We start from the raw sequence: 27,988 nt of genomic DNA, 5'->3' as shown, positions 1-27,988 counted from the left end.
TACTGAGAATCATCAGCTGCATCAAATGTGCTGGTATCCAAATGGCATGGAGAAGGAAGGCTTTGTCCATGAATATCCAGCCTGGTGCCATCTCCCTGGTGTCCACTTGACATCTGCAGCTGGGTGTTGGGCCAGGGAATGCTGTACTCTGTACTGGGCACATGCCAGCACCTGCTTTGTGTCCCCGAGGGCATGTGAGCAGAGTACTTATTTGGGTGCTAGGATGGGTGGAAGTGGTGGTGGTGGTGGTGGTGGTGGTGCTCATGGTGGTGATGGTGTTCATGCCTCTGGATCACAGGCACCATGTAGCCCTCGGGCCCTAGCATGGGAGGCAGGTCCCGTACCACTTCATGCTCCACCATAGTAGGCTGGCCATGTCCCTTGAGTGGTGAGTGGCCTTCTCTGCCCTTCTGCCGGTACCGCTTGTGACCATAGGGCTGTGGTGGGGGCTGTGGTGGGGGCTGCGGAAGGTGGTGGCCGTCCTGAGCACCCTGGGGCAGTGGGACGGCCTGCAGGCAATAGTTGAGCGTTTTCCCTGGTTTGCTGCTGCCTGGTGCCCCAAGAGGTTTTCCTGGGCCCTTGGGAGACCTGAGGAACTGCTTCTCCTGCCCCTTGAGCCGGGGCTGCGCAGCCAGGGCCCGGACAGCAGGCTCATTAGTTGGTACGACATGGTCAGCCAGGACCTGGGACCTGCGGTGGTGTATAGCATGGGCGTCCGACTCCTGTGATCGGGACCTGCTTGGAATGTGTGTGGCCCTGCCATGATGTTCTTGCCTGGCCTGCTCAGGTGGTGACCCTGGGGACAAGACAAGAGTGGTGGCCCACAGTAAGGCTTGGGACACATGTCATCTCGGCACTATGGGCTTGAACAGAGGTGACCTGCAGGCTGGGTCACCCCAAGCTGGGCAGGGAGAAGAGGTCACGGCTCAGTTCCAGATAGATCTTACATCCCAGAAGGGAGTCAGCCCCTCAGTAAGGACCCTGGGTGTCACTACGTCACTCCTTAAAGGGGCTTGGCCACCCTGGCAACTTAGTGCTTGGCTCAGCTGGCCCTTCATCCCTGTGGTAGAGGTCCGATTAGTGGAGATTCTCTACTAGCATCGTCAGAGCCCTGTCCAGGACACGAGGGGGCATCAGAAAGTTGTGTCATATTAAGGGACACTCCAGTGAAGGACCAGAATTAATTCATTAATATATCCCCTGTCCCTCTCTCCACCACACACAGAGAAAGAGCGAGGGAGGGAGGGAGGGAGGAAAGGAGACAGAATCAATCAGACTTTCAAAATAACTTGGTAGCAGTGACCTCAGTACGTGGGGCCAGTTGTGGTCAAACTCCCCACTAAACTCTTTGGATCCCCATCTATCTCTTCAGATGCCCCCATCATCAGAGGATCGAAGCTCTAGTATCTAGCACACAGGGCCAGCCCTTCCTGGGTGAAGGTTAACTTCAGCCAGGGACCTCTAGCTCAGGTTGTCTGGAACAGACTGGAGGGACTTACCAGAGACACTGTCACAAGGTTCAAATGGCCTGAGTGAACCCCCAAGGGATGCCTGGTGGAAATGGGGTGCTAGTGGGGGACTTGGACTCCAGCTTTCAGAGTACCAGCCAGGCTGCAGTTCATGAATCTCTAAAGGAACGTTCAGTAGAGCAGGACAGGTGTCTACAATGCTGGCTGTCCACCTCTTCTAGCTAACATGCCAGCTCCCCCAGCTGGAAGGCTCCTGAACCTAAATGCAGTAGTTTTATATTTTCCCTAAGCCAGAGCATGTCTCAAACACATACCTGGATGTTTAACCTCCTTGCTTTCCAGGCTCCTGCCAATGGCAGGAGGGTAAGATGTGCATCCACATCTAGGCAAAGGATGATGGGATGTCCAAATGATGTATGGACACCTGGGACCCTTCACCATCGGAATTCCAGAGCCCCCTGCCTTCCTGCACCTTTAGGGAGGAATCTACACTCAGAGGGTAGTTACAGGGTGGGGGTCCTCCAGTACCTACCAGGACCAAACTTAGATGTGTAGTTCTCGATGCCAGCAAGGTCTAGGTAGTGGTTTCTGCGCTCTGTGTTCTCATCCACACAGTAGGGTACTCGCATAGAGCAGGTCTGGGAATCAGCATTGGGCTTCCTGTGTGCAGCAGAGAGGATAGGCCTGACCATGTACTCATGGCCAGAGCTTCAAACATCATGTGACAGGGGTGCCTGCAGAGGTGGATGGTTGTCTAGGAGGCCTAAGTGGGGACTTGGACTAGTACCCACTGTCTAGAGAAGGCAGAAGGGAGGCAGTTGGGCAATGTTGTATCTTGTCCAAAGAATTAAGGTCCACAGCTCATTACGGCAGCCTACCAGGACCCAGGATCCCACCACAGGTCTCACGAGGCTTGAGTGGTCCTAAACATCGGGGTGTTCTCTGGTCACCTAACTGAGGCTACAGAGGCCCCTGCTCCCTTCTTTTGCATAGGTATGGTGCTCAGCCCCACTCAGGTACCATCACCCTTCACAGCACACAGGGCCTACCTATTTCCGCACTCTTCTTGACAAGGAATTGGGGAGGCCTGCAGGATGCAACCCCCTGGCCCCATACCTCACCTGCTGTAGGTAGACAGCCTTCGGTCAGCCACTCGGGGGTCCTCTGTGAGCTCACTCTCTGTTCTGCCACGAGTGGACTCCCGGTCTGAAAGGAAGGTGTGACACTCAGTTATTCACGCCTCACCCATTCACTCATCCCCTGCTCACCTGCTTGTCCGTGCTTCCACCCACGCATTCTGACGTCTCAGGAATCCATCCACCCACTCATTCTATGTTGTCATTGGGTTGTTTTTTTGAGACAGAGTCATGCTATAACCAATGCTGGCCTTGAACTTTAACCCTGTTGCACCCCTAGTGCTTAGATTGGAGGCCTACACCACAATGCCCTTTGTTAATGAATTCCTTTTCTTGCTCATCCATCCACTCACTACCCAAAGTTTTGTCCCCTTCCAGGTACCGGGTCCTGTTTGGGACATTGTAGAAACAGAATCTTTGACTGAAAGTGGTTAGGGGACATGAACAATGCTGATATCCAGGGGTCAATGGTAGAGAGATAAGTGCTACAGAGAAGAGCAAGGATGAAACATAAACTAGGTGGCTGTAGAAGTGGCCTGTCTTAGGGGTCGTGCTCATGGAGATGGCACCATTTGAACAGGAAGGCTCCTGGCATAGACCCCTTACCTTGGCCAGGGGGAGGACATTCCTTCCTCTTGCTGGAAGGCTCAGGGCTGACTGTTAGCTTCACTCGGAGGGTCTTGCTGCTGCCCGAGGAGTGATTGACAGAGGCGTCAACAACCTCATAGATGGTGTGCATCAGACTGGACATGTCCTGGGACCAACATGACAGACATTTCTCCCTCCTTTTCCAAGCATGTATTCATCCCCTAGCCACAGCAGGCACCTTGGGTCCACTAATTCCCCATCAGAGACTGCTGTATCTTATGCCCAGAATTGCCCCAGGATGTCATGCATGGCTTAAAGGTAGCCCTGCCGTCTGTCCTTAAGCCACATCTCTTACATTCAAACATTAAGTCAATGAGCAGGTAAACTTTTCAGCGTCTGTGTCACATGGCCCATGCAGATGCCTTCTCTGCACTCCAAGGACCCGGGCTGCTCTGTGAGGGACTCTTGTCCCAGGCTTGGCCTAGGGGACATCACAGCTATAGGGAAAGGCCACACTGGACTTGATGGGGAGACATGTAGACTTCCAGAGTAAGGAGACACTGATGATAGCTGAGGATGTGAAAGTGGGTCCCCACTCTGCCTCCCCTTCCATCTCAGGAAAGTTCTAGTCTCTTCCTTCTCTCCAGTAAAGGCTCGTTCTGTCTCTCCGTCTGAGGACCCAGACATCTGTCCATCTGTCTACTGAATCAGACTGGTTCCAGATCTCAAGAGGCCACACCCCTGACCTGAGCCCCCATCCTATGGGTGGTCTGACGCATGTGGGCACGTTACCTCTCTGGTGACTTTCCCACTGTTGTCAAAGTCATACAGTGTGAAAGTCCACTCTTGGCGGTTGTCTTCCTCCACTGAGACATCACACTGGAGGGCCTGTAGGCGGTGTACAGGGATGGGAGACAAGGAAGAGTCATGTGGGACTGGGAAGGCCCCAGCTGTAGTTCTTCCTCATTTCCAGCCAGGACGAGGAAGCTCAAGGGCAGTTGGCTGCAACCCTCTGTCCCTGTCCTTGCCCACCTCCCCTTACCCCCTCCGAATGATGTACTGACACCATGCCTCATGACTCAGTTTCCCCCCTGTGGCATCTGTCCCTGTGCATGCAAATACTCAGGATCACTTTGAGTAAGAGGAATTAGAACCAAGTTTTCTTGCTGCTCCCCTGCCTGTGGGGTAGGAGACCCTGCTGTTGTTCCCTGTCCAGTAGTGCTGGATACCCATTCCATATGGAGACCCATCTGCCCAGCATGGCCAAGTTCACAGCCATACCATGCAACCCACCAGAGCAGCACATTGTAGTCCTGCTTTAAGATCTCAGGGAGGTTGAGGAAACCACAGGGCTGGCATGGTCACGGTCCCCATTTAGGGCCACCACTATTCATCCCAGGTCCTAGGGACCCACTCATGGAGGTGTGCAGGGAAAAGGACTTACATCAATGTTCAAGTGCTTCTTGCTGGCTCTTAGTGGGCCCTCGTGGCCTGCTGCCCTCTCCCCGTCGTCCATGCTGAAGAGCTGCCCCTGACCCTCATGGCCCTCAGATTTCTCAGGGGGCAGCACAACTGTAGGGACAAGAGGAGGTGAGGCAAGGCCCATCCCATGTGAGCAGCATGAGGACAGGGGAAATGGGTTGACTGTCTCGGCTCTCTTCTGTGCTGCATGGTACTGAGCTAAGAGCTGCTCCTGTAGAATAGAGAGAGGCCTCACCTGGGTTAGCCTCAACCTGATGGCTCTCAATGAGCCATGTCTCCTCTAGGCTGACACTGTACAGAGGGGTGGGAGAAGGGCCTTCAAGATCATAACAGAGTGTTCTCCACTCCAGAGTCCTCCAGGGGAGTGAGTTCCTGTATCACCAGGCTTTTCTCCTCATTCTCATGGTCATTTTCTAACACCTTCAATCCAGAACCCACTGAAAAGGAAACGTGGGCTATCTGATGGCCAAAGTCTTGTCTCCCCTGACTCCCTATATGGATGGATAAGGAGCCCTGTTCTGGATTCACATATCCTCTGGGTCTCAAGCTGTGTCCTCAGGAAAGGGGCCCAGGGCCATTGGTCAGGCGTCTGTCCAGGTATGAGCTAAGAGGATACCCAGTGCCTGACTTCCAGCAGGCAGCACTGGGAGCCCCTCTGGGCTTAGCAGATGTCTGAAGGCCAGTCCTTTGCACCTACGAGTATCCTGTAAGAACTTAGGACATCTCTGGGTGGGGCTGACTCCACCAAAGATGCATGCATGTGAGACTCAGGTGGGGTTCAAGTCACAGGCGGCATGTTTAGGACCGCTCCACCACTCCACACTGTTGCAATAAGTAGCCATGATGTTAGCTCAGAATTCAAGAGCACCAGTCCATGAAGCCTGGCCTCTCTGCTCAGTCCCAGAACTACAAACACAAAATAAACAAGTGTATGGGGACACTGTGGCTCAACATTTTGCTTCTTCCACTGACTGATCCAAGCTGCCTGCTTGGTACAGAATCACAGATGGTTGAGGCTGCTGCTTACTCAAAAACTAACTGCTCTTCAGACTAGGACCCAACTGACCCTGACTCTTACATGCCAGTGTTGAGGGTTCTGTGGTGTGAGCCCTCAAGTCAGGGTGAAGTCTGGGAACATTTGCTAGAGCTGGACTTACCTTCTAGGGAGCCCTTGTCTTCCCAGAAAGGCCCCTCCTTAGGGTCCCCATTGGGCAGCTCCTGCAAAAGAAGAGCCACATATAACCATGAGGCTCAGCAGAGCAGAGGAAGACAACTGAAGGAGCTCTGTGAGGCTGAGACCTTGAATAGACACCAGCGTCAGACCTTGAGAGGCCCCTCAATCTGTGGGCCCACATGCACCATCCCTTCCAGCTTTATACAGCAGAATGTACAAGGACCATGTGCTGGAGTCATTTCCAGAACTGGGCCTCACTGCCTACAAAGCAAAGCCAGCCGTCCAAAGTGAGACTTGGGATCTCCTTGCAGCTCAGCCCTAACACTGCCAACCCACAAGTATAAGAAGCCTTGAGACCAAGAACCCTGCCTGGCACTATTCCTGGCCTAGCTTGTAGTACTTTCCACTAAAGCTGCCCCCATGGTACCCATGGGATGAACTCAGGTTGGCATTCACTAGAGTTGCAGAGGGGCCACTGTCTCCCCCATGGCTGGGCTGAGGAGCAGGGATGGCTGCCAAGAAACACCCTCGGCCCACAGCTGATCTCAGGACCAGTTATGGAAAAGTGGGAAGGACTTCAAACACATCCAGGCGATGTTTAAGCCAAGAAACTCTGCACAACAAAAGCTTGCATGGTTCTTGTAAATAATCCACAGAAGCAAAGGCTTCAAGAAAGGAAATATAAAATGTGCCATGGAGGCCATCTGCAATCAAAGGGCCCTTCGTGGAGGGGGGAACTCGCAGCCCCCAGCCCAGCACTCGGGGCCCCCAGGAGCATTTCCCGCCAGTTTCCTGGCATTTCTGTTTGACTCCAGGTGGCGTCAAAGCTTTGAGAGGCCTCAAGTAGATGGGAAGCTGAGCTAAGACCCATCCATCTGGCCAGCTGGCAATGTCCCTAGGGATAACATGGGTCAAAGGATGCCTTTGGTTTGTAGCTGGAGGCAAGAGAAAGACAAAGTTCCTCAATTTTATATCTCATTCAGAAAACTGAGTATCCCAGGTACAGTTTGGTACATTCTTACCCTGTCAGTGACCACAGGAACCAAGAAATACCCCCCACCCCATTCCTCACTGTGGAGAATATGGGATGCCTGGCAGGCTTCCCAGCACCACCTTGTGGGGTCATGTCCATCTGCAGGATACAAGGATACAGGTCTCGATCAAATCCAGAGCCTGAAATGACAGCATATGTAAAAACCTGATGCCTTTGCGATAGAGTGGGAAAAGCATTCTGTCTGTAGCAGCAAACAAGAAAATAACCATGAAAAGGCCCACGCCTGAATGGACAGGCTGTTCTGCAGAATGCGTGGAAGAGGAATACCAGAAACACTCAGGTTCAAGGGACAGAGACGGGAGTACAGCAGTATTCTGGGTTCTAGCTGTGCGAGGTTGGTGAGGACAAACCCAGTGTTGGTCTCCTGAAAGGAGAAGCCAGGATAGGTCCTTAGGACTACCCCGGAGTGCAGCAGAGGGAAGAGGGAGGAGCTCCTGTCTAGGTTTTTTTGGGCTGTGCACCAGTTGTGGGAAACAGCATTTGAGGAGCCCTCATGACAGGAGACCAAAATGGTCAAGGCTGAATGACTAGGGCCAGGAAATAGAGGAGACCCCTGCTCATATCTACATCTCATAAATACCCCCAAAGTCTTCCTCTTTCTGGACCTCCCAACTCATGGGAACTTTAGGGATAGGCTGCCTATATGGCTTGTTCTTAGGTTGTCATTTAAGGAATTACACTGGAGATCATATTGTTGAGAAAACCCCATAATTATTAAAAGTCCTCTTTCTAGCTGCAGGTGGTAGCATGCATCCTTACTCCCAGCATTTGGGAGACAGAGAGGCAGGGGATCTCTGTGAGCTTGAGGCCAGCCTGTCCTATTCAGCAAGTTTCAGGACAGCCAGGACTACAGAGTGAGACCCTTTCTCAAAAAGGAGAAGGAGGAAGAAGTAGGAGTACTCATTAATTCACTGATCAAATAACCCACAGATTCAAGGCACAAAAGATCTGATTTTACTGAAGTGCTAGGAGTATGTCCTGGTCCTGTGAAACTCTTTTATGTCTACAATGCACAGTGCCATGTCCTTCTGAGACTGGAGGCCCGAGCCTAGAGTTGTCCCAGGTGAACATAAGATGAAATCTACTCATTTCTAAAAGCCCAATTTGGAACTTTTTTTTTTCCTTTGAAATCAGAGTAACTTTTAAAGCATCAGTTCCAACATCTGTGAGGCATGGAAGCTAGAATTCCAGGACATGGAACTCACAGGCTCAGCTTCGTACTGGATGGATCCAAGGTGCTGTGGCTGACAGGTCCTATGTCTGATTACAAGTCCAGGGGTTGTAAATTGCTGCTGGTAAAATACAGTTATGCAGGGAAAACAATGCTGGCTGATGCCAGGGAGCGGGTCGAAGACTCCAGTCACTGTCAGATGACAGGGGCCAGGGCGAGAGGAGCCGAGGTCAAGGTGGTCATCTCCCGAGTCACCTGCACCCACCTCCAGGAAGGGCCTGAAAAGTGGTACAGGTGAGAGCAGAGAGGATCCCCAAGATCCCATAGTCCCTTCCCCCATGGAACTCCAGGACTCGGTTGCTCCCCATTAGCTCTTGGCTAGAGAGCTTGAATCCTTCATCAACCGGTAAGTCTCATCTCACTGAGAAATTGGTGGGTACAGCACCCCAGGATGGAGAGACAGCTGGAAGGCTAGAGCCTAGAGCTACCAGTTTCTGACTTGCTGTAAATGCATACCATGCTTTATCCTGTCTGAGGCGGAAACAGCCAGCATTCATGGATACCTTCCATTTATTTTAAAAATAATCTTGAGTAGCAGATTTTGGAGCTCTGAATGGGTTGTAGACTTTAAAAGCACTAGTAGGTGGAGAAGCAAGGATATTTAATTCAGAAAAGGAGCTGGGGGTTGGACTAGTGGGAGAGAGCATGCTTGGGATGCACTGCTCTAGGTACAAAGCCCAGCACTGGAAGAAAAGAAGGAAAATAAGATAAAGAAAAAAGATCCCACACAAACTCTAGGCTGGTCTCCTGGGACATTCCCAAAGATACAATAATAGGCCATGGCTGCTATAATTGGCCAAGGCCACACCGTGTGGGCAGGGCCACTGCAGCAGACTGTCAGCATACACCAAACCCTAGAGCATGTAGGATTCTAAGCACTAGCCAAGGGGTGGCTGGAGAGGCCCCGGATCAAAGAAGAAAATGAATGTTTGTGGGGTAATTCTGGCCTCTGCCTGGTGTTTTAGTCAAATCTGTCCTGCTTACATAGAAGTGCCCTTTAATCTGAACGCTTTAGTTAAATAGAAGAGCCAAGAGCTTTAATTACATCATATAAAACCTGTGCAGGGACACTGGCCAGACATGGAGCCCCTCCCAGTGCAGCCAAGTCCCTATGACTTAGGCCCACAAGCAAGGCTGTCAAAGGACATTACCTACCCCTGTTGTGACAGAGTCTGGTGACCTCGGGCCCTAGCAGATTCTCCTGAGAGTCTCACATCCCCACTCAGCCCAGTTCCTCTTCAGGAACCTGAGCCATACCCTCTGCCAGGCCCTCCTTGCTTTGGCGTCTGAAGCCACCCTCTCTGGCCAAGCTTTACGTCCTCTTTACACTGGCAGTTGCTAGACACCGATGTCTGACCCTGTCCAAGTCACACTGGATGTCATGTCTAGGTTAATATGGACCCCAGCTGCCTGATGAGGCTCCAGTTTAGCGTTCTGCATATCTCCTCAGTGCCTGACCCAGGGGCACCTCCCTCCAGTACTCACCCTACCCCAGGCCCTGCTTGCTGCCCTTAAAACATCACCCTCTCATTCCCCAGTCTCTGATGTATGCTCTCCTAGCCATTGGGGACCAGTGTCATGATTGTGGGGTCCATGTCACAGTGGGAACATGACCCATAAAAAAGGTGACAAGCATCGATGGTATTAAGTCTGGGATTAACTTGAGTTGACCTGAGGGGTTCCTTGCCCTGCTGCTACGTTCATGGATAGTCCACATCCTACAAACACCCATGTATTCACACATAAAATGAGGGGCCCACAGTTCACAGCCCTGCCCTGTTCCATTACCCCACAGGGTATTGAGGAGGTGAGAGGCCCCAGGCAGGTTCAGGTCACAGCCCACAAACATTCCCCATAATTGCCACTGGGTGGCAGCAGCAAGCAGGGAAGTTTCCCAACAAACCCAGAGTCCTGGTTTCCTAGGTCAGGGGGCAACTCAAGTTGTCCTGCTGTCAGCAGGGGGCAACTCAAGTTGTCCTGCTGTCAGCACAGAGCAGAATCAGAGACAGTGGCATCTTTGAAAGAGGGTCATGCTCCTGAATCACACCACCTGTTAGAACCTGCAGGGCTTCGGCATCTTCCAAATGCGCATTCACCACAGGAGGCTCTGAGAGTGAGAGACAGAGGAAGCACAGGGCAGCCGGGCCTCAGGATAACCATGTGCTGGCTGCTCACTGCCTGAAGCATCCCCCAGACTCAGGAACATGAGAACACTGTCTCCACCTGCGCCTCAAGCAAGGGTCAGGCAAGTGTAGATGTCCGTCACCAATCACCTGACTCCTCAGGGTAACTACTGGGCTGCTGGGGGTCCTAGAGGAGAAGTGGGGGCCCACAACCAGGCCAGGGACAGACTGGCACTTTAAACCTGTCACAAAGGTCCTAAAAACGGTGCTTCTCTCTTCTGAAAAGAAGACAGTATGGAGAAGGGGCACCTCTAGAAGTCTGGGCTTCCGGGCCAACTGTGTGAAAGCCAGGAAGGCTGGTGGGCACATGCAGGTTCTTGATGGAAGGGATGGGAATGGATTCCTTTTTAATCGGTTGTTGAGACAGGGTCTCTGTGGGCTGGGCGGTGTCTCCACTTCCCAAGTGCTAGAATAGGCGGGTGTCACCACGCCTGGCTTCTGAGAATTCTCTTTCTCTAGAGGGCGAATGTTTACTCCTGTTCAGAAAACAATCTGGGTGTCTAGATCAAGAGGTAAGATCGCATCTTCCTTCCTGAATCCAGGTCCAAGGACTTCCACTGCAAAGAGAATCCAGGCTCAGGTAGAGCAGCAAGTCAGGCCTCTGGAGGAAGGGCAGGCAGTGAGCGCTCCCAAAGAATCCTATTCTCTGTGACAAAGTGCGCAGGTGACCTTCAACAAGTCCACATCTCCCCTTGGCTCACAACCTTTAGGGTTGTGGAAGCACTGGCGCTATCTATCAGTTTTAAGGTCAAGGTTGTGTGTGCACCCTTGAACACAGACTAGGAGGAATAGCCAGATCTTGTCAGTCTCAGAGATGGGGTGGGGTTGTGGGGAGGGACACACAGAGAGACAGATATAGTCAGATAAAAAAAATACAGACAGAAACAGGCAGGGATGGGGAAACAAGTAGGGATTGGGTCTTTAGTGGTACTCTAGGGGAGGGGAAACAGAAGGTGAGGCCACAACAGGACAGCTGGCACCATAGGGCCCCTGGGAAGGGTGCATGGTCTACAACACGTGGTGGCCAAGTACTAGGGTAGGTCTTTATATGTCTGTTCACTCCAACATTAGCTCCTGACCATCGGGAAATTACCCACATTGAACTCTTAGTTCCTGAGAGACCTCTGTAGCCACTCTATCCCAGACATGGAACTCTCCAGAAACATATGACAGAGGCCACCAGGATGATCTTTGGGAAAGCTTTGCAGTGTCAGTCCTGGTCACTCTGTAAGACTGGTGCTGGGGCTTGAGTCTAGGCTAAGAATCGCCTGCTGGTGGGAAGACCTAGGTGTAGGACCTAGGTGAGATTCACGCCATGTTTGTGGGGTCAGACAGGAGGTGAAGCAGTACATGAGAGCAGCCAGTAGTGCCTTCAGGTGTGGGCTGCAAGCGCCCAAAGGCATGCAGGAGAGCCGAGGGAACACCCGGGCTCCTGCTTGGAGGCTGCTGATGTGCTGCGTGTGGGATGAATGTGGGCATCCTCTCGGGCATCTCAAGTTCAGGGTATCACCCGTGGGTCAGACTACACCTGGAGAGCCACAAAGAGCCGGGATGCCCTGAAGGAGGTGACTGAAGCCAGGGCAGCCAGTGCTGGAGCCAGCAGGTCAAGAGGGAATGAAGGAAGAGGCTGCAGGGTGGAGAGAGCAGGGCCATAGCCTCTCCTGCCGGGGAAGGTACCAGAGGGGTAAGGACTAGTAAGAAGCAGGAAACAAGAGGCTAGGAGGAGACTGTGGGGAAAGTGGGCTGCAGACACCCTTAGAGCAGGGAAGCAATGGACTCCGGGGTGATGATGGCTTTGAAAGCCCTCAGATGCAGGAACCTTGTTCCTCAAATAGGTTTCCAGGTGTGGCATCTAATCCTAGGCTCTGAGGAACAGTGTTTTCTTAGGAAAAGGTGAGGAGGCCACTCGGCCTGCCGCCAGGGGCTGGAATTCCACTTCCAGGTGCCAGCCCGCTCGTCTGTCTGGAAACGCTTGGCCAGCTTTGAAGTCACGTCTCAGTTTCAGCAGCTAAACAGTTTCAGATGTGACAATCTAGTTTTATGGGCTTAATAATTCCGACACATGTGCAGTAGGGGCCCAGCAGTTCCTGTGGTGCCTGGCGGGTCCCCTGCAGGCGCTGAGGGCCATAAGGTCCTGAGTGCCTGAATCCAAAACAAGATGTTTAAGGACAGTGAATCCAAGCCACCACAGGAAGGAAATACAGCAAGTGCATGTCGGCTTCTTGTTTCTTCTAAGATCTGCAGGGCGTTTTTACTCTGCACATTTTTTTTTTTTTAAATTGGGTAGAGGGGGGAGTTTGGACCTTTTTCATCAGGGATTTTATGATAACCAAAACCTGAAATTTATAAAAGATGGGTAATTGAGAGAGTAACAGGGTTTCCTAAAACACACACACTCATCCTTCACACCAGTATTTTGCCCTCCTCCATTTTCTGTCCAGTCCAGAAAATACAAACATTTCCATCATCCTCTTCCTCTTGTTCCTACATAGCTTCCCATTGTTTCAGTCATTTGATAAATAATAGAAGATTATTATTATTATGGACCACTTTCCCAACACCCGCTCACCCCAAAATGCTCCCCTAAAGGGCCCATATTTGCTGCAGGACTTATCAGCCATGTGGGGAGCTGACAATCTACTGTCCACACTCACCAAGGAGGTGCAGGCCATGGCCAGTTCACAGAGAATCCTAGACAGGTGGGAGGGGCGAATGAGTCGCTGGATGAGTGCATTACAGGGATGCACCCAGGCCACTTGCTGGAGAAACTCTTGCTACATGAGATGCTGCCAGGGAGGTCAGTGGCCTCCTTTTAACGTCTGGCTGCCAAGACTCTCTACCCCTCACTCAGAGAGAAGGATTTCGGTGACTTGTGTCATCCACATTAACCCACCCAAGTGGGAAGCACAGTACTACTAGCCCCACACGTCAGCAAAGAAAGGAGACTCCACATCCCCCCCCCCCCCCCAGGATTCCGTCTCAAACCAAGGCACCCACAGAAACAGGGCCCACCTTGAAACAAAGTTCAGGACACACATGAAATCTACATAGGCATGTGTATATGAAACCTGTATATATTTATGTCTGTATCCACTGTGCATGCAAACACGACACCACACACATACCACACACACACACACACATGCACGCACACGCATGCACACACATACACACACACCACACGCACACACCACACACGCACGCACATGCACACACACACACACACCACATACACACACACACCACACATACACACACACACACACGCACGCACGCACGCACGCGCGCACACACGTACATTTGCCCAGAGAATTAAGTAACATAAACCATGCTGACTACTTGTTTTCGCTCTTAGCACATTGAAACTGCTTTGGGTTTAGCCCTTGGTGCTCCAGTCCAGTGCTCCTGGTCTACACACTGGTGTTTTTCATCAGTTATGCCGGACACCACAGTTGTCTTTCAAAGAAAATACTGATCAAGCACGGCCAACCTGCTCTGATGGTGACCACTTACAGGCCGCAGAGGTTGCAAAATAACAGAATGGAACCCAAACTCAGGTCTCCCAGATCCCTCCGCCTCTGCTTAGATGAAGTGGACTCTACTCATTTTTAATGCAGACCTCACACAATTCCCTCCATCTCGACTCCTACTCAGGAAACCCACCGGACATCTTGGTTTCCTTTCACTCCTATTAAAGCTTTACATTTCCCATTTCAAAGGCAGATTAATTCCAAAGCTGGAAGAGAACAGGACTGAACCCTAAGTTACTGTTTTTGTTTTACTCTAGAAGGGACTGTGTGATGTGGTGTTCTTACCAGAGATAAGCAGGCTAAAAACCGGCGCCAGGCCCCTGGGGAGCTCACAACTCAGAAAAAGCAATAAATGGTGTTCATTTTTGTTAAGTGCTCTCCACAGAGCTGTGTGGAAACAGACTCTCACTGGCTCTGCTGCCTGGCGGGGCTGTGGAGATCAAAGGGGGGCCTCACAGCTACCCTATCTGGCAGCAGCTGCTTGAAGGTCTTAAAGGGACAAAGGCCAAACCTAGATCCTCCAAACCACCCTAAGGAAATTTAGTGGGTCCTGTGACAAACTTGTGTTGTAGCCTCTTAATAAATGATCTGTTTCAGAAGTTGGTACCAGCTCCAGGCAGCTGAAGGCTGCGCAGCTGCAGGGAGAGCTGTAAGGAAGCCCGGGTTCATCCAGACACGGGAGAGTGGAAAGCTGCACATGGCAGGGTCTCCCAGCATATGAATGAGGTCCAAGGGACTGGCCAAGGATGTTCTGGCTTCCAAGTCTGGAGGTGGCCAGTGAGAGGTTAGAGCTCTGGCTTGGTGACTTCAGCCAGCAAGGCTCTGGTCCCCTGCACCATGGGCAGAGATATGGTACCCACTGTTGCCCTAACTGCTTCCCGAGGAGCCCCAACACACCGACATGTTCTTCCTGTTCTGTGCCAACCTCTGTCCTATACTCTGTGCATCACAAATAAAAGGAACCCTGAGACCAAGTCTGAAGATCCTTCTGGGCAGTTTCTCCTCCCCACAGAGGAGCTGATGCCCTCTCGGTCAGGATATAGATACGCAGAGCCATGCCAGTGGCCAGCTCCAGCTGCCTTGCCATGCCTGGAAGGGATAGGGTCCCTGGGGTCACCATTTCAGTGGTCTTCCACAGAGGGTATGTATGACACTTTTATCCCCTAAGGTCGTTAGACACCATTGGTTCCTCATCCCAATCATGCCCAGCCACTAACTCCACCAGCTAGTGCTCAAAACACAGCCAGGGGACCGAGGATAAAGTGCCAATTGGTTATTTTCTCAGAGTCAACACCAGCTGTGTTTTCAAGAAAACCCAAATCATTTGAAACAAGTCTGAAGTAAAGATAGGGCTATGCCCCCTCCCTGCTCCACAGCCATGGAGTGGGTCTCAGAATCGCCACAGTCCAGCGGGGATGGGGGTCATCGCTCCCCTAGGCTTCCTGTAGCCTGCTAGCTGTAATGCCTGTCACAGACAGTAAGCAGCCTCCTAGAGCCTCAGAAAGGTTGGTACACACGTCTTTATTTACTGTAGCTCCTAGGAGGTAGGTGTAGTTAGTTCTCTGTATATACTTCCTCCTGGAATTTGTACTGTTTACTCCTGCCTTGGGGGCCTTTGCACTGGCAGGGCCCCTGTGATGTCTGAACAGCCACCCTTTGTCAAGGCCATCTCTCCCCTGATGTCCACACCAGGGCAGTCCCCTAACCTTCTTCTCCTGCACCCTCCGAAACATCCAGGAGCCCCTGTTTGGCTCCTCCGTCAGCCTAGGAATAGCTGAGTTGTTGAGCATGGAGGCGACCGTGGAACAGAACAGCAGCTCTGGGTGGGAGGTAGGAGTCAGGGTCTCACACAGGTTAGGGTCCAGGCTCCAGAACTCAATACAGCATGACTCAGTGACCTGCCAGACTGGTGCACCTTAGTTGCCTCCTTTCAAAAGAGGTCTTGGGGCAGGAATTGAGTGGCCGTAGGTAACTCCACAGGATAAGCCCAAGCATGTGGAGTCTGTATTCAGCCGAGTCCCCTCCTCCCTCCTTATTCCTAAGACCTCTTTCCTTTGGCCTTTCATCTTCTCTTCAGATGCACCCTGATAGGGCTTTTCTCATCCTGCTTGGAATACCTTTTGCTTTTACCCCAAATACTTTCTTACCATATTCCTTAACTCCACACAGATTGGGCTGCTAGATGGCGGCCACCACAGCTAGTATTCTGTTGATGTGTTCTAGTACCTTCCTTCCAGGCCTCGTGGTGAGCCATGTCTACCCCTATGGCCTCACCCCATCGTTTTAGACCCTGCACTCCACTAGAGAGCTCCCCTTGGGTTCACCAAACTCTTTCCACCGCTTACTGCACCAGTGATCCTCGTGGCCTTCTGGGACCCACTGTTTCCTGTGGCACAACTCTGAAGCATGCAGAGCAACACACACACACACACACACACACACACACACACACACACACACACACTTTCCAAGGGATTCATCAAAGCAAGTACAGTGTGGTTCCCTCTCCCCCACTAATCTTTCTCAAAATATAATATCACCTTCAGATTAAAAGTGGCTCTCCCCAGCCCCAGGAAAATAGGCTCCAGGACTCCCAGCAAAGCTGAGGCTGGCCTAGAGTTGACAGAAGCAGAAGGCAGCACCAGCCTAGCCTAGGCTTTCCACTATAGGAGTCTGATGGCTAGCCTTGCCAGCCAAGGGGCTGATGCCAACCAGAGGGAGCAGCAAGCTGGAGCCCCAGGGTCACCTACACGGGGAATAAGGACAGGCCAAGTCCAGGGATACCCTACTCATCTAGGAGACCCATGGGCTTGACATCCTGAACTGGGTGAGTTATACAGGGCCAGAGCCAGGGTTTCATGGAGCACAGAGACCCAGTTCCAATGTAGTTAAGGAGCCCTCAGCTGCAGGAAAGGAGGACTAAGTGAGCAGGATATGAGACCAACAGTTTTGGGTGAGCAGCCAGGACTTCCCTACCAAGAGCATTAACAGGCCAGGAAGGCTAACAAAACCTGTGAGGGCCCACTGAACGGGGTGAGTAGAAGGGAGTGGGAGGGTCTGACCAGGCCACCTGTACTCTGAGTCTCTCCGGGAGAACACTGGAGGGCTTTGTGCCAGGTCCCTGGGGCAGGAAGGGAAGGGTACCTATTTTGCCAGGTTGGCTGTTTCTTGCGGTTTCTGAGCAGGTTCTTCCTCAGAGCCGGAATGAGGTCAGGCTTTCACTTCAAGGAGATACAAATAACTCATTTCCCTTCAGTGTACGCACCAACTCTGGACCTCCACATCACAGGTATAAAAGATGCTAGGAGGGCCCTGTCAGCACCTCCCCCAACAATAGCTAGCAGCACCTACAATTCTGGGGACAAACAGCAGGAAGGGCTGTGCTTCCCAGCACACAGAACATCCTTCACAGAGCTATAGACACCAGTCCATCAGGATGCCCGATGGTATGTTAAAATAATCTCTATTTGAATTTCTGTATTAAAATATTACATGCTTTTTAGCTTCTCTGATTTCAGGGCTCAGAGCTAGCTACGGCTAACTGAGAAGATTCTGCAGAACAAAAGTAAAACAAATCCTTCCTTCTGGCTGCAGGGCTTCCTTGCCGTCAGTACATTCCAGCTGTGCGTGGCAAACAGGATCGAACAGACCCAATTTGTTCAATGTTGGCATGAAGGGCTGCCAGCCGGATGCTGCCAAATCTCCCATCAATGTGAAAGCTGATTACAGCGCACACCAGCCCAGCAGGAGGTGCAGCCTGCTGTGAGGCAGGTTGGGGGCCAGTGAGGGCTTTGGATCACTAACAGGCTTATCTGTAAGCAGCAGCTCCAGCAAGTCAGTCTTGCCCAAGCCAGTGCTGTGCTTCTGCCCAGGATGGCCCTGAGCATCCAACAAGCCATAGCCGAACCTGGTCAGGTGGCCAGCACATGGGATCATCATTCTCACCTCCCACAGGCCTGAGACAATGCTGTCCTCCTTAAGAAGCAGCCTGTCCATGTTCTAGGCCAGACTTCAATGTTACCTGGCACCAATCTCAGTTAATAAAACAGAACAGAGCCCAAGGATGATCCTCTACCACCACTGGGTAGCCCAAGAGGAGCCCACCTGCTCTGACCCATGCTGGATGTTCACAGTGGGCAGAGGGCATTCGTGTTTTGACAGCCCAAGGATAACCAAGCAAAGGACTGGGAAGGGGGTGGGGACTGTGTGGATAACCTTCCCATATGCCACCTCAAGTGTGAGGAGCCTACCTTAAGCCACAGGCTCCAATGACCCTGTAGCCACCCCAGAGCCCCGTGTTTCTCCCGAAGCTATGGCCACCTGGGCCCCACCAGCCTCTGCCTGTCAGCATGTCTACCCATTACTTGACAGATAAAGCACATGAACAGCGTCCCAGTGGGCACAGACAATTCTGTGCAGCATGAGGGCATATCCTATCCTCTCACACCAGGGGCATTTCAGTTTCTCACATGACCCAGGTCAGATTTTGGGGACCTGCCCCACATGCTTGCTCTCTGCTCCCTTCTAGGGACCCTTCTGCCAGTGGGTAGAGTTGACCACAGGCTCACAAGACAACTGGTTTCTCAGAAGTGCTTGGGTGGGAGTGATAGTGGGAGCCTGGGTTCAGACCCTCCCTCTGGTAAGAAGAAAAGCCCACCAGGAGGCTATAAAGGAGAGCGACACAGTAGTGACACACTCACCAGACCCTTCCAGGCACAAGTGTACTGACCCGCTTCCCTGTCTGTCAGGGTCTCGGGTCTTACTCTGGTCACTGTTTCAGAGCAGAGCTCCCATGCAGATGAGCTGAATGGCATGAGGGCATGTACCATTCAGTGTTGTCCACATTAAGAGCAGCCCATAAGAGTACCCATAACAGCTCCATGAACAGATAGGATCTCCATCTAATGCCAACCTCACTCCCAGTAGTATAGCATATATCCAGGGGTTATATAAACAAGCTTTCCCCATGAACAACTCTTCCCTGTGACCCACAGAGCCACAGATGAATAGGACTTCTCTACCCGCCAGTCAGGAACAGCAGTCTTCATGAGCTGCTGTGGGTCAGCTTCCCCATAATCCCCTGGGGTGGCACAGCCTGTCCTCATAACCCAGAGACTTTCTGACACAGGCAACATTCTGGAAGCTCCTCGCACCTGTAGGAAGAACAGGTCTAGTCCACAGGGTTCAGCTTTCCTAAGCACAAGGCTTTCTAGCCACATATGGGAGGTCCTACTATGTGTTAGACTCCCTGGGCCTAGCCAGGATAAAGCACAGGAAATAGCCTCTGCCGAACTCCTACATCCCATTAGAGACCCTCACATCTGTCCCCTCATCTCTCCTGATAGGACTGTGAGAAGTATGTGGACTCAAGGCCACAGGAAACAAGTTAAGCTGAGCTCCAGAGACGTGGATTAGGCCACAAGATAGGGCCACATGGCTAAGCCGCAGCATTGTGGATAAAGCTAGTTTCCTACCTCTTGACCACAGGGAGGAAAAGAGTCATGTTTTAGTTGGCCATGGCATGGGGCTCCTAATGTTAGCTCTGACCAGGATTTCAACAACCACTGTGCAGATGACCTGTGGGTACCCCTTGACCTCACTACTGAGGCTTGGGACTGAAACATGGCCCTGTCCTCCACTTCTTACTTACCAAAAAGCAGAGACCACAAATCCCTGCCTCCAGACTATAGAGCAAGTGATAAAGGATACAGAACAAGTAGGGCTGTCCCCAGTGCTGGGAAAGGTCTGGGTCTGGATATGTGGCCTGTATTATCCAGCTCTTGACAAGCTATAGCCCTTGGGAAGTTGTCCAGCCTGTTCCTGCACGTGAAGCTGGACTACAATTCCAAGACAGACTGCTCATGAGGCCAGGCTATTCCCCTGTGTATGACTGGAGCCATGGTTCCTAGCCATGACACTACTGCTGGTGTTGCCCCAAGCTCACCTCGGACCCCTCACTACTTACCAGGGCTCCAGGTTGAACAGGACTTCTGGTCAACAGTGGTCATCACAGGTTGACTCTCATTGACTATCTCAAAAGACAAGGTGGATGGCTCCTGAGGAATCATTACCAAGGTTGACCTCTGGCCTCCATTCACATGTGCATACATATATGTGCACATGCACACACAGAGAACACACACACACATACACACGTAAATCACAAAACTTTCATGGATAAATTATTCAGCCACAAGTAAAACTAGGAAGTAACATGAGTTTTGGGGAGGTGGCATCATTTACCAAAGTGGCCAGTCTGCCAGCAAGGGCAGGGTGAAGCCACTTCTCCACTTTTATTAATACTTCTAGGAAGCCAACATTTTAGCTCCTTCAGCAGCAAACTAGCAACTGTGATCTGAAGCTGCTCTAGAAGCCTAGACATGACAAGCTACCCAGGTATAAGCCTCAGGCCCAGCTATAAGTCCAGGTGGCAGCCTGGGCAAAATGTCCCACATCTTGGAGCCTTGGCCTAGGCACTTTACATGGTGCTCTTCGGATGCAGAGGTGGGCACATGCACATCTGCACATATCTACTCCCTCTGTGCCCAGCAGGGAGCACTTCCTGCTCTTCCTGGGATCCTCTCAAAGAACTTGAATCCCAGGGAAACATGCCTCCAACGACCAATGCACACAGAGAGGCTGTGCCAGCCAATCATATTCCCTATTGTAGACATCAGGAATCTGCCCCTCCAGCCTCTGTGGCCACAACTCTAACTGTGGCCTCATATGGTCAGTGTCCCAGAGCTCCTGTCATGAGAGCAGAGTGCTAGCCAATGAGCAAAAGCAGAGCCCAAGTATACACGGTCTCTCAGTGGCAGAGGACATCGCAGCAGCCCCAGGGCCTCCCACAAGTACCAGACTGGGTCAGACATTGACTGCATGGCACTTGGCTAGTTCCAGAGGCCTTAACCCCTGAGATGACACCAACAAAGCGATGGCCCAGTGGCCTGTGCCTCCATTCCCTTCTCTAATTAGCACCATCCACATTGTGGGAAGTAAACTTTAGCCATGTGCCTGAAAACATTGTTACCAGCTCTTTCAGGTTGGGTCCTCAGGCCAGTTTTGTCTCCTCTCTCCTAGAGGCATCTCCTGCAAATCAGCCAGGTGGTTCCTGAGGCCTCTCTAGCTCACTTAATCCCCTTGGGTAAGAACCACTCAGTTTATCACAGATTATGTGAGGGTCAGTGAGACACCTGCAGTTTCAGAAGCAGAGAAGGGACAGGGATTCAATGCTACCTGACTACTTGATCTTGGGGATCCTCAGTGCTCCTTGAGGTTGCTGGTCCCCCAGGCTTGTCTTTGATGTCCCTGCATCACAGTGAGCCACGGGGCCACTATGCAGTTCTGTGCCAACTTCTCAAGAGTCAGACTTGGGTCCCAAAAGCCAGACACGGAGCTCACAGAGAGAACGAGGAACAACGATGACGTGCCGTGATGGTGATGGATTTGACACCCAGGCTACCCCTCTTCTACCCCGTGCCTTCAGAGCCTCCCTTCCAGCTGTTCTGTGGGCAGTCCCAGGGAAATACTGTTCTTCTTGGGGGCTCCAAGGCTCAGCAGCTGAGGAGGAAGCATGATGTCCCCATCACCTCCCTGGATATCTCCCTGCAGACATCTTATGGCCCATGTGCCATATTTCTGGGTCGACCAGGGATAGGGAGGTATTTAGGCTGTGACAAAAACATGAGGAATTTCTCAAAAGCTAACATCTCCCCTTCCCTAACAGAAGCATGTAATTTTTCAGGTGAGGTGGCTCCTGGCCCAGGTCAGAGGAATGCCTGACTACCTCTGCCACAGCAGGAGCAGCAGAGCTAAGAGGCTGAGGCTCTTCAGCCAGCTCCAGAGAATTCTAGCCAGTCAGAAGGAACCAGAGCATGGGTGGGCAAGCTTTCCAGTTCTGAGGAACCTGCAGACAAGGTGATAATGAAGGAGGGCGGTTGGTTGTTTTTGTTTTGCTAGAAGCCAAGGTCTGCACAGTGAATTCAGCCCTGGTCTAGAGTTCAGCCCCCGAAGGAACCATGGGATCTCACACTGGTCACTCCCATATCTTCTAAGGTTATCTCCTTCTGAAAGGTATGGCACATCAGCACACAGAGAACAGCCAAGTAGATATGGGTGGAGCTAGTGAGTGGCATTGTGAAGTTCACGTTTGTCCAAGACAGTCACACACAGCCCTCAACAGGCCATGCACCCAAGCCCTCCCCTCTGGTAAATATAGACAGCTGTGGAATGTCCACAGACAGCCATGGACATGGTTCTAGGTGGCCCTCCTCAACTTACATATAGACAGATCCCTCAGAGTCCAAACTCCACCACTAGAGTGAGCCAGAATGCTCCTTCCTGAGGCTAAATGGAAATCTGTGTTTAATTCACAACAGAAAACAGTGACTCTCATCTTCTGAGCAATTTCCTGCCAGCTTCAGGGGGAGCTGGAGAAATTAAAGATAGTCTGGTGGAACAAGTACACACATGAGGAAATTATCCAGTGTGGAGCCCCATAGATGACTACTCAGCCACTTTGAGAAAAGCCACCACCAGCTGCCGCCTGAACTACAGCCCCGTCAGTACTCTCTCAAAGCCTGTGACCACCGTAGTTCCGATGTCACACACTTCTTTCTTAACCATGACTTGGCTATCGTTAACTAACCCATGCCCCTCTCTTTAGACCCCACCCCACAGGCGAGGGGCCACACAGGTGCTGCCACACAACAGAGCTTCTGGAAATAGCAAGGATGGCCACTCAAGACAGGAAGTGGCACCCAGGACACTTTGATGCACACAGATTCACAGACCTATGCAGCTTAGTAACAGAGTCAAAAGCTAAAGAGCAGATGAGAACCCAGAAGAGGTCACAAGCCACTGGGAATTGATGGTATGGAATGTTGTGCAGTACGATCAGGGCTGGCCTCTTCAGGGCACAGCTCCTGTGTTCCACAACATTAAGTTGGGCAGAACTCTGGACACCGTGAAAAGGATTTGAGAAAGGACATAAACCCAGCTCTGACTGTCCCCCCTGAGCTTTCCAGACAGAAGATACAGTATGAGGATAGAGTCCCTCCCAGACCTGGGCAAGAGCTGCCAGGCACAAGGGCAGCAAAGTGGCTTCAAGAATTCCTGAGCCTAGTGAGGGTGGTGCCTAGGCTAGGATCTCAACTCAAGGTGCTACCTGGCCAGGAGCCACAGCCAGAAAAGGACAACCCAGGACATACAGTGTTGTTGAGTACAGCTACTTAAGCTAAGTCAGTCCTACAGACTGCTCTTTCCACCTTAGAAAGGCCTTATCATGAAAGGACAAAGCTAAGAGGAAACAATGCAAGGCAGAACCCACCCAACAACAACAACAAGATCCGAAGTGTGGTAGTCATGGTCCTAAGATCACAGCTTCACTTTAGTAATTCCAGAACTACACAGGAAGCACCTGCACTCTCCAGAAGAGATGCTCTGGCCCTCCAACTCCCGAGACACACACTTCTTTGTCGGCTAAATTGTGCCCCATTCTGAACACTATTGCTCTCGAGTGGGGATTCCAAGGGTCGAGCCCAGACTTGCTGCTAGGGAGAAAGCCCCCAGGCTTGACAGCTAAGGGGTAGGGCCAATCTAAATGATTATTTATTTATTTATTCCCATGACATGAACAAGACTCCCAGGGTCCCAGAGCCAGCCCCAATTTTACATCTCTGGCTAACCATGCATCTGAGAACCAAGCAGTTCAGAGGCATCAGTTGGCCACCAAGAATTCCTCAGCAAATATAAGTGGCAGCAAGATGGATCTGGGCAGCACCTTGGCTGCCTGGCCTGGTCTCCTCTTTGAGAAATGGACAGCACATGACCATCTGAATCTCTCAACAATGTACCCACAATGCCTCAGCACACCCACTTTTACAGCGACAACAGATCCTCCCAGGAAGCACAAATCCAAACTCTGGTACATATTAATTTGAGCCTATGCAGGCCCAAGGCTCAGGTCGGGGCCACACAAAGTATTCACAAACACCCAGAAGTTTCTATGCACCAGCCAGAAGGTCCTTCCAGGAAGAACACTGACCCCAGTCCACTTGCCGACTTCACAGAGCTCAGGGCCAGTGAGGAGCCTGTAGAGCGGAGCCAGCAATGGAGAGCAAGTTGTAGGTCAGCAAGCGTAATGTAGCTCTCCTCTCATAATCCGCTCTCCCTAACATCAATAACCTAAGGTTCACTTCCTCTTGCTAGCCCCACTACACCTCACCCCAGGGGCCCTGGCCCTGGGCAGTTCTCTGCCCCTACACATGGCACTTTGATAATCTACTATCAGAATACTTGTGGTTTGGGGAGCACAGTTTTCCCACTGCCCATCTGACCTGTGACCCTCCCTGCAGGCCTGTGGTCCTCTCTCTAAAAGATGTGAGGCTAGGGTAACCCTTACCTCTCGACAACTTCACTGTGCAAGCAACCAGCCCTATAGCATCCATCAACGGATGGGGAGGTCCCCCAACTCCTTAAGCCTGGAATACTCCTCAGGCCTGGAATACTGATATCATGGCCCCGGTTGATCCCCATCTCTGCCGCATAGTCCCTTCACCAGCTCCTCCTGCCTGAGAGGTGATCCACCAGTCCACCCCTAATTTAGGGCTTGGGGATTCCAGTTCATCCACACAAGCACCCTCTAGGATACTAGGCCAGATGCTGGGAAGGGATGGGCTATCCTGGCCAGTCATCTGAGCCATGCCTTCTGCATCTCCCAGTGATAAAGAGGCACAACTCGGGGCATATTCCCCAGTCCTGCGAGGCTCGCGGTTGTGCGACCCCGCCCACCACCCAGTCGCCTACCTGCTTGTCCCGTGCGCGATGTTCCACGCCACCGCCTGCGCGCCGGTCGGTCTCTTCCGCGCCTTTGCGGCCGCTCGCATACGCAGACACCACGAAGCTGTCCCCTGCGGCCCGCCCACAGACGCGTGGGAAACACGGCACCCACGGAGAAGGAAGAAGACCGTGAGCCCCGCAGGGTGCGCTTCTGCCAAGTCCGCCTCGAGGCGCCCACCCGGTCCCCTGAGCCCTGGGGCCACGCGCTCCGAGAGACCCATGGAGTGTCCCACCCGAGGGCGCGAGGCAAGGCGCGCCCCACGCTCCGGAGCTCTGCGCATCCGGCCCGGGGGCCGCCTCGTGCCCTGGCCGCGCTGGGACTCACCTTCGGGGCTCTCTCTCCGCTTGCAGGCTGCTGCGGCTGCGGCGCGGCCGGAGGACGCGGGGAAGAGGGAAGGGACAGTGAGTGGCGGAGCCCTCCACACACACACTCCCGTCCCCCTCTCCCGCTTCCCTCCTCCCACCCCCGGCCCGCACCTCACCGTGCTTGGACTGAAATTTCCCCATGTCGCCGCCGGGCCTGGACCCCCCTTCGCGCTCCCAGGTGCACGTCCGAGGTTCAGAGCCCGGGGCGGGTGGATAGTGCGCCGAGAGCGACTCGTGAAGCCTGGATCCCGGACGGGGCCGTCGGACGAGGCTTGGCCCGGCAGCGGGAGACAGCGGCGCCGGCAGCGGCCGGGATCCCTCTGAGAGCGCGCGCCCGCGACAGGGCTTTAACAGCAGTTCTCGCAGCGCCCCCCGCGGCCGCGGCCCATAGCGCACTGGACCCCTTTGCCCTGGGACTTTACTAGGTGGTCAGGAACCAAAGCGACTGCGTCCAGCAGTGCTCCACACAGCCACGGAGACTGACACAGGGCACCTATGAGTATACACAGAGCCTGCAGTGGACTCCGGGTTTCTGGCCCTCTGAGGTTTCTTGTGGGAGACAACTTCCACCCCTCCCAAACGTTGGTCTTCAGATCCCAAATTAAAGAGGTCGGTGAGTGTTAGAATCCTCCTTTGGAAGGGAGAACCCTGGGGTCACCTAGGTCTTAGAGACTCTTCTTGATTACTTTGGCTGGGAGAAGGGATAGGCACAAGCTCAGCGAGGTGGTGGGCAAGGGGCGGAGATAGAAGGTACCTGGAAGAGAGGGAGAGCAGGTAGGACCAAACTGTCCTGGCCTGCTGGGATAGACCCTCCTCCCTTCCTTCCAGAACATCTGCCTAGCTCTGGCCTCTTTGAGTCCCACACTGATGAAGGACCAGCACTGCCCGTCAGCTTGGACAGGCTCTGCACCCTTCTCTTTGACTTTGGTCCTTGCTGGTCATAGTCGGTCCATCTGGCTCTAACCAGCCCTTCCGTCCTGGCCAACCTCTGAAACTCCTCTCTGTATCCCCTCTTGCAGTTTCTCCCTTGGAGGGGATCAGCCACTCTGCTCTCTGACCTGCTTATCTTCAGGGAGATCTCTTTCTCCCTTCTTCCTTGAGCCTGGGCTTGTTCTGGTGATACTTCTCTGCTTGGCTCCCTACTTTGCCCACAGAGCCCTGTCTTCTTAACACACGTCTCTGGAAATGGCTTCAAGAACAAATGCATCGTTTTCCCTGTAAGCCATGCCTGGTGCACAGCCTTCATTCTTTCCCAGCTCCCTTAAGATGTGGTTCACATACGCTACAACTCTCCCACTCAAGATGCACTATCCAGCGGCCTTTAGTCTGTTCATAGGTGTGTCAGCACAGTCAGCTCTAGAACTTCCGACTCAGAATGACTCCTTACCTTCAGCACCTGCTTCTGCCGAAGAACCCCATCCCCAGGAAACCATGAACCCTCTTCCCCCCCTTTCTCTGTATGTTCCCCTATTCTGGAATTTCCTACATATTGACTTATTTGATGTGTAGTCTTTTATGTCCCCCCTTCCTCCTCTACAGGGTCTGTAGTCCAGGCTAGCCTTGAACTCACTGTATAGCTAAGGATGACCTTGTACTTCTGAAGTCCTTTGGAGTTGTTGATACTGAGGTTTTGTTTTTGTTTTTGTTTTTTTTTTTTTTGAGCTGAGGATCAAACCCAGGGCCTTGTGCTTGCTAGGTAAGCGCTCTACCACTGAGCTAAATCCCCAACCCCAGAGGATTCTTGACTACAAACAAAACAAAACAAAACAAAAAACAAACAAACAAAAAACCAGTGCAAATTTTGCTTACCCTAAACAGGGCCATGTCACAACCACAGACATGACAGAGATGGAATGGACCCCTTACCCACCAGGTCATTCACCTAACCTCACCCCTCCTTTATCTGAGAAAGGGTTCTACCTACAACAGCAACTGAGGAAGAAGAAAGGAAGTTCCGGGAAAGGGCTCATTGACCAGTGTCCACAGCTGTGGCTGGGGGAGTGTTTGCAAATACAGCCATCACCATCACTGAAGAAACAAAAGGAAGGTTCCAACAAGAATAGGCTTCACTGTGCTCCACTGTCTCCCACAATCCAGGCTCACCTTTGGGCAAACCAAGTGAGGTGGACTTGTCCATATCCTCGGCTTCATCCTGTTCAGGTGTAGGGAGTGTAGCTTCCCAGTTGATGGAGACAGAGTTGGATGGACATTTCTAGGAAATGCCTATTGTTCCTACCCTCCCCGCTCCTAGAGCCACTGCTCAGCCATATGGGTATGTTATTGGCCTGAGGAGACAGGACCCAGTGTAAAATTGAGCAACATCAGTCTCTGGTTGGGCTTCGTGGAGAGGCTAGGACTTGAGGCCCGGGAGGCAACATGGGGTGGGAGTGTATTTCCACTCACGATCCTGTGTCCAGGCCTATCTCCGTCCCTTGAAGTCATCCCCTAACCCCCATGCTGCTGTGGGCTCTGAGCTTTGAACCAAGGGCATTGACATCAAGAAAGAACACAAAGACAATTTATGGCTTCCCGGGGAGACATAGAGAAATATCTTTTTGCCCCAGACAGACTAAAGACAGTTCCATCCAAGTGCAGCTTGGTGAACCAATTAGTTTATTAAGGTTTTTCGCAGGAGCATAGGGGAGGCACACGCAGATAAACCAAGAAGCCCTACCCCTGGCAACTGTTTGCTTCTTACATAATATCAGAGAGGGGAGGAGCTTAGGGAGGTCTCCATGAAGCTTTCCTGAACCTCATGACCCCCCCTCCCTCCATGATGGAAAATTAATACAATGTAAGGATCCAGAGCAGGTGGTCACAGCTTCTCTACTTCAAGACAGCAATGCTATTTCCAATCTGGAGGACAATGCTATACTATAAATCCACATGCATGAAAGCCTGTCCTCCTCCAAGTGACAAAGCAGAACCCAGTTAGA

General features: G+C 52.2%; 1 protein-coding gene across 1 annotated transcript; it reads right to left on the bottom strand.

Annotated features, from left to right (window-relative positions):
- Nucleotides 1-60: 60 nt before the first annotated feature.
- On the bottom strand, nt 61-27,189 carry Nkd2 (NKD inhibitor of WNT signaling pathway 2). Its single transcript, XM_059276724.1, has 11 exons — nt 27,156-27,189; nt 25,169-25,462; nt 25,012-25,047; nt 24,654-24,757; nt 5,833-5,893; nt 4,638-4,765; nt 3,986-4,081; nt 3,212-3,359; nt 2,591-2,675; nt 2,002-2,129; nt 61-796 (listed from the first exon to the last, which is right to left on the bottom strand). The coding sequence occupies exons 1-11, from the start codon at nt 27,187-27,189 to the stop codon at nt 219-221; spliced, it is 1,692 nt and encodes a 563-aa protein (XP_059132707.1). The 3' UTR covers nt 61-218.
- Nucleotides 27,190-27,988: the final 799 nt, after the last annotated feature.

This window comes from Peromyscus eremicus, chromosome 11 (assembly GCF_949786415.1).
Source record: "Peromyscus eremicus chromosome 11, PerEre_H2_v1, whole genome shotgun sequence".
Classification (NCBI taxonomy): domain Eukaryota; kingdom Metazoa; phylum Chordata; class Mammalia; order Rodentia; family Cricetidae; genus Peromyscus; species Peromyscus eremicus.
This window is presented reverse-complemented; position numbering and strand designations above follow the sequence as displayed.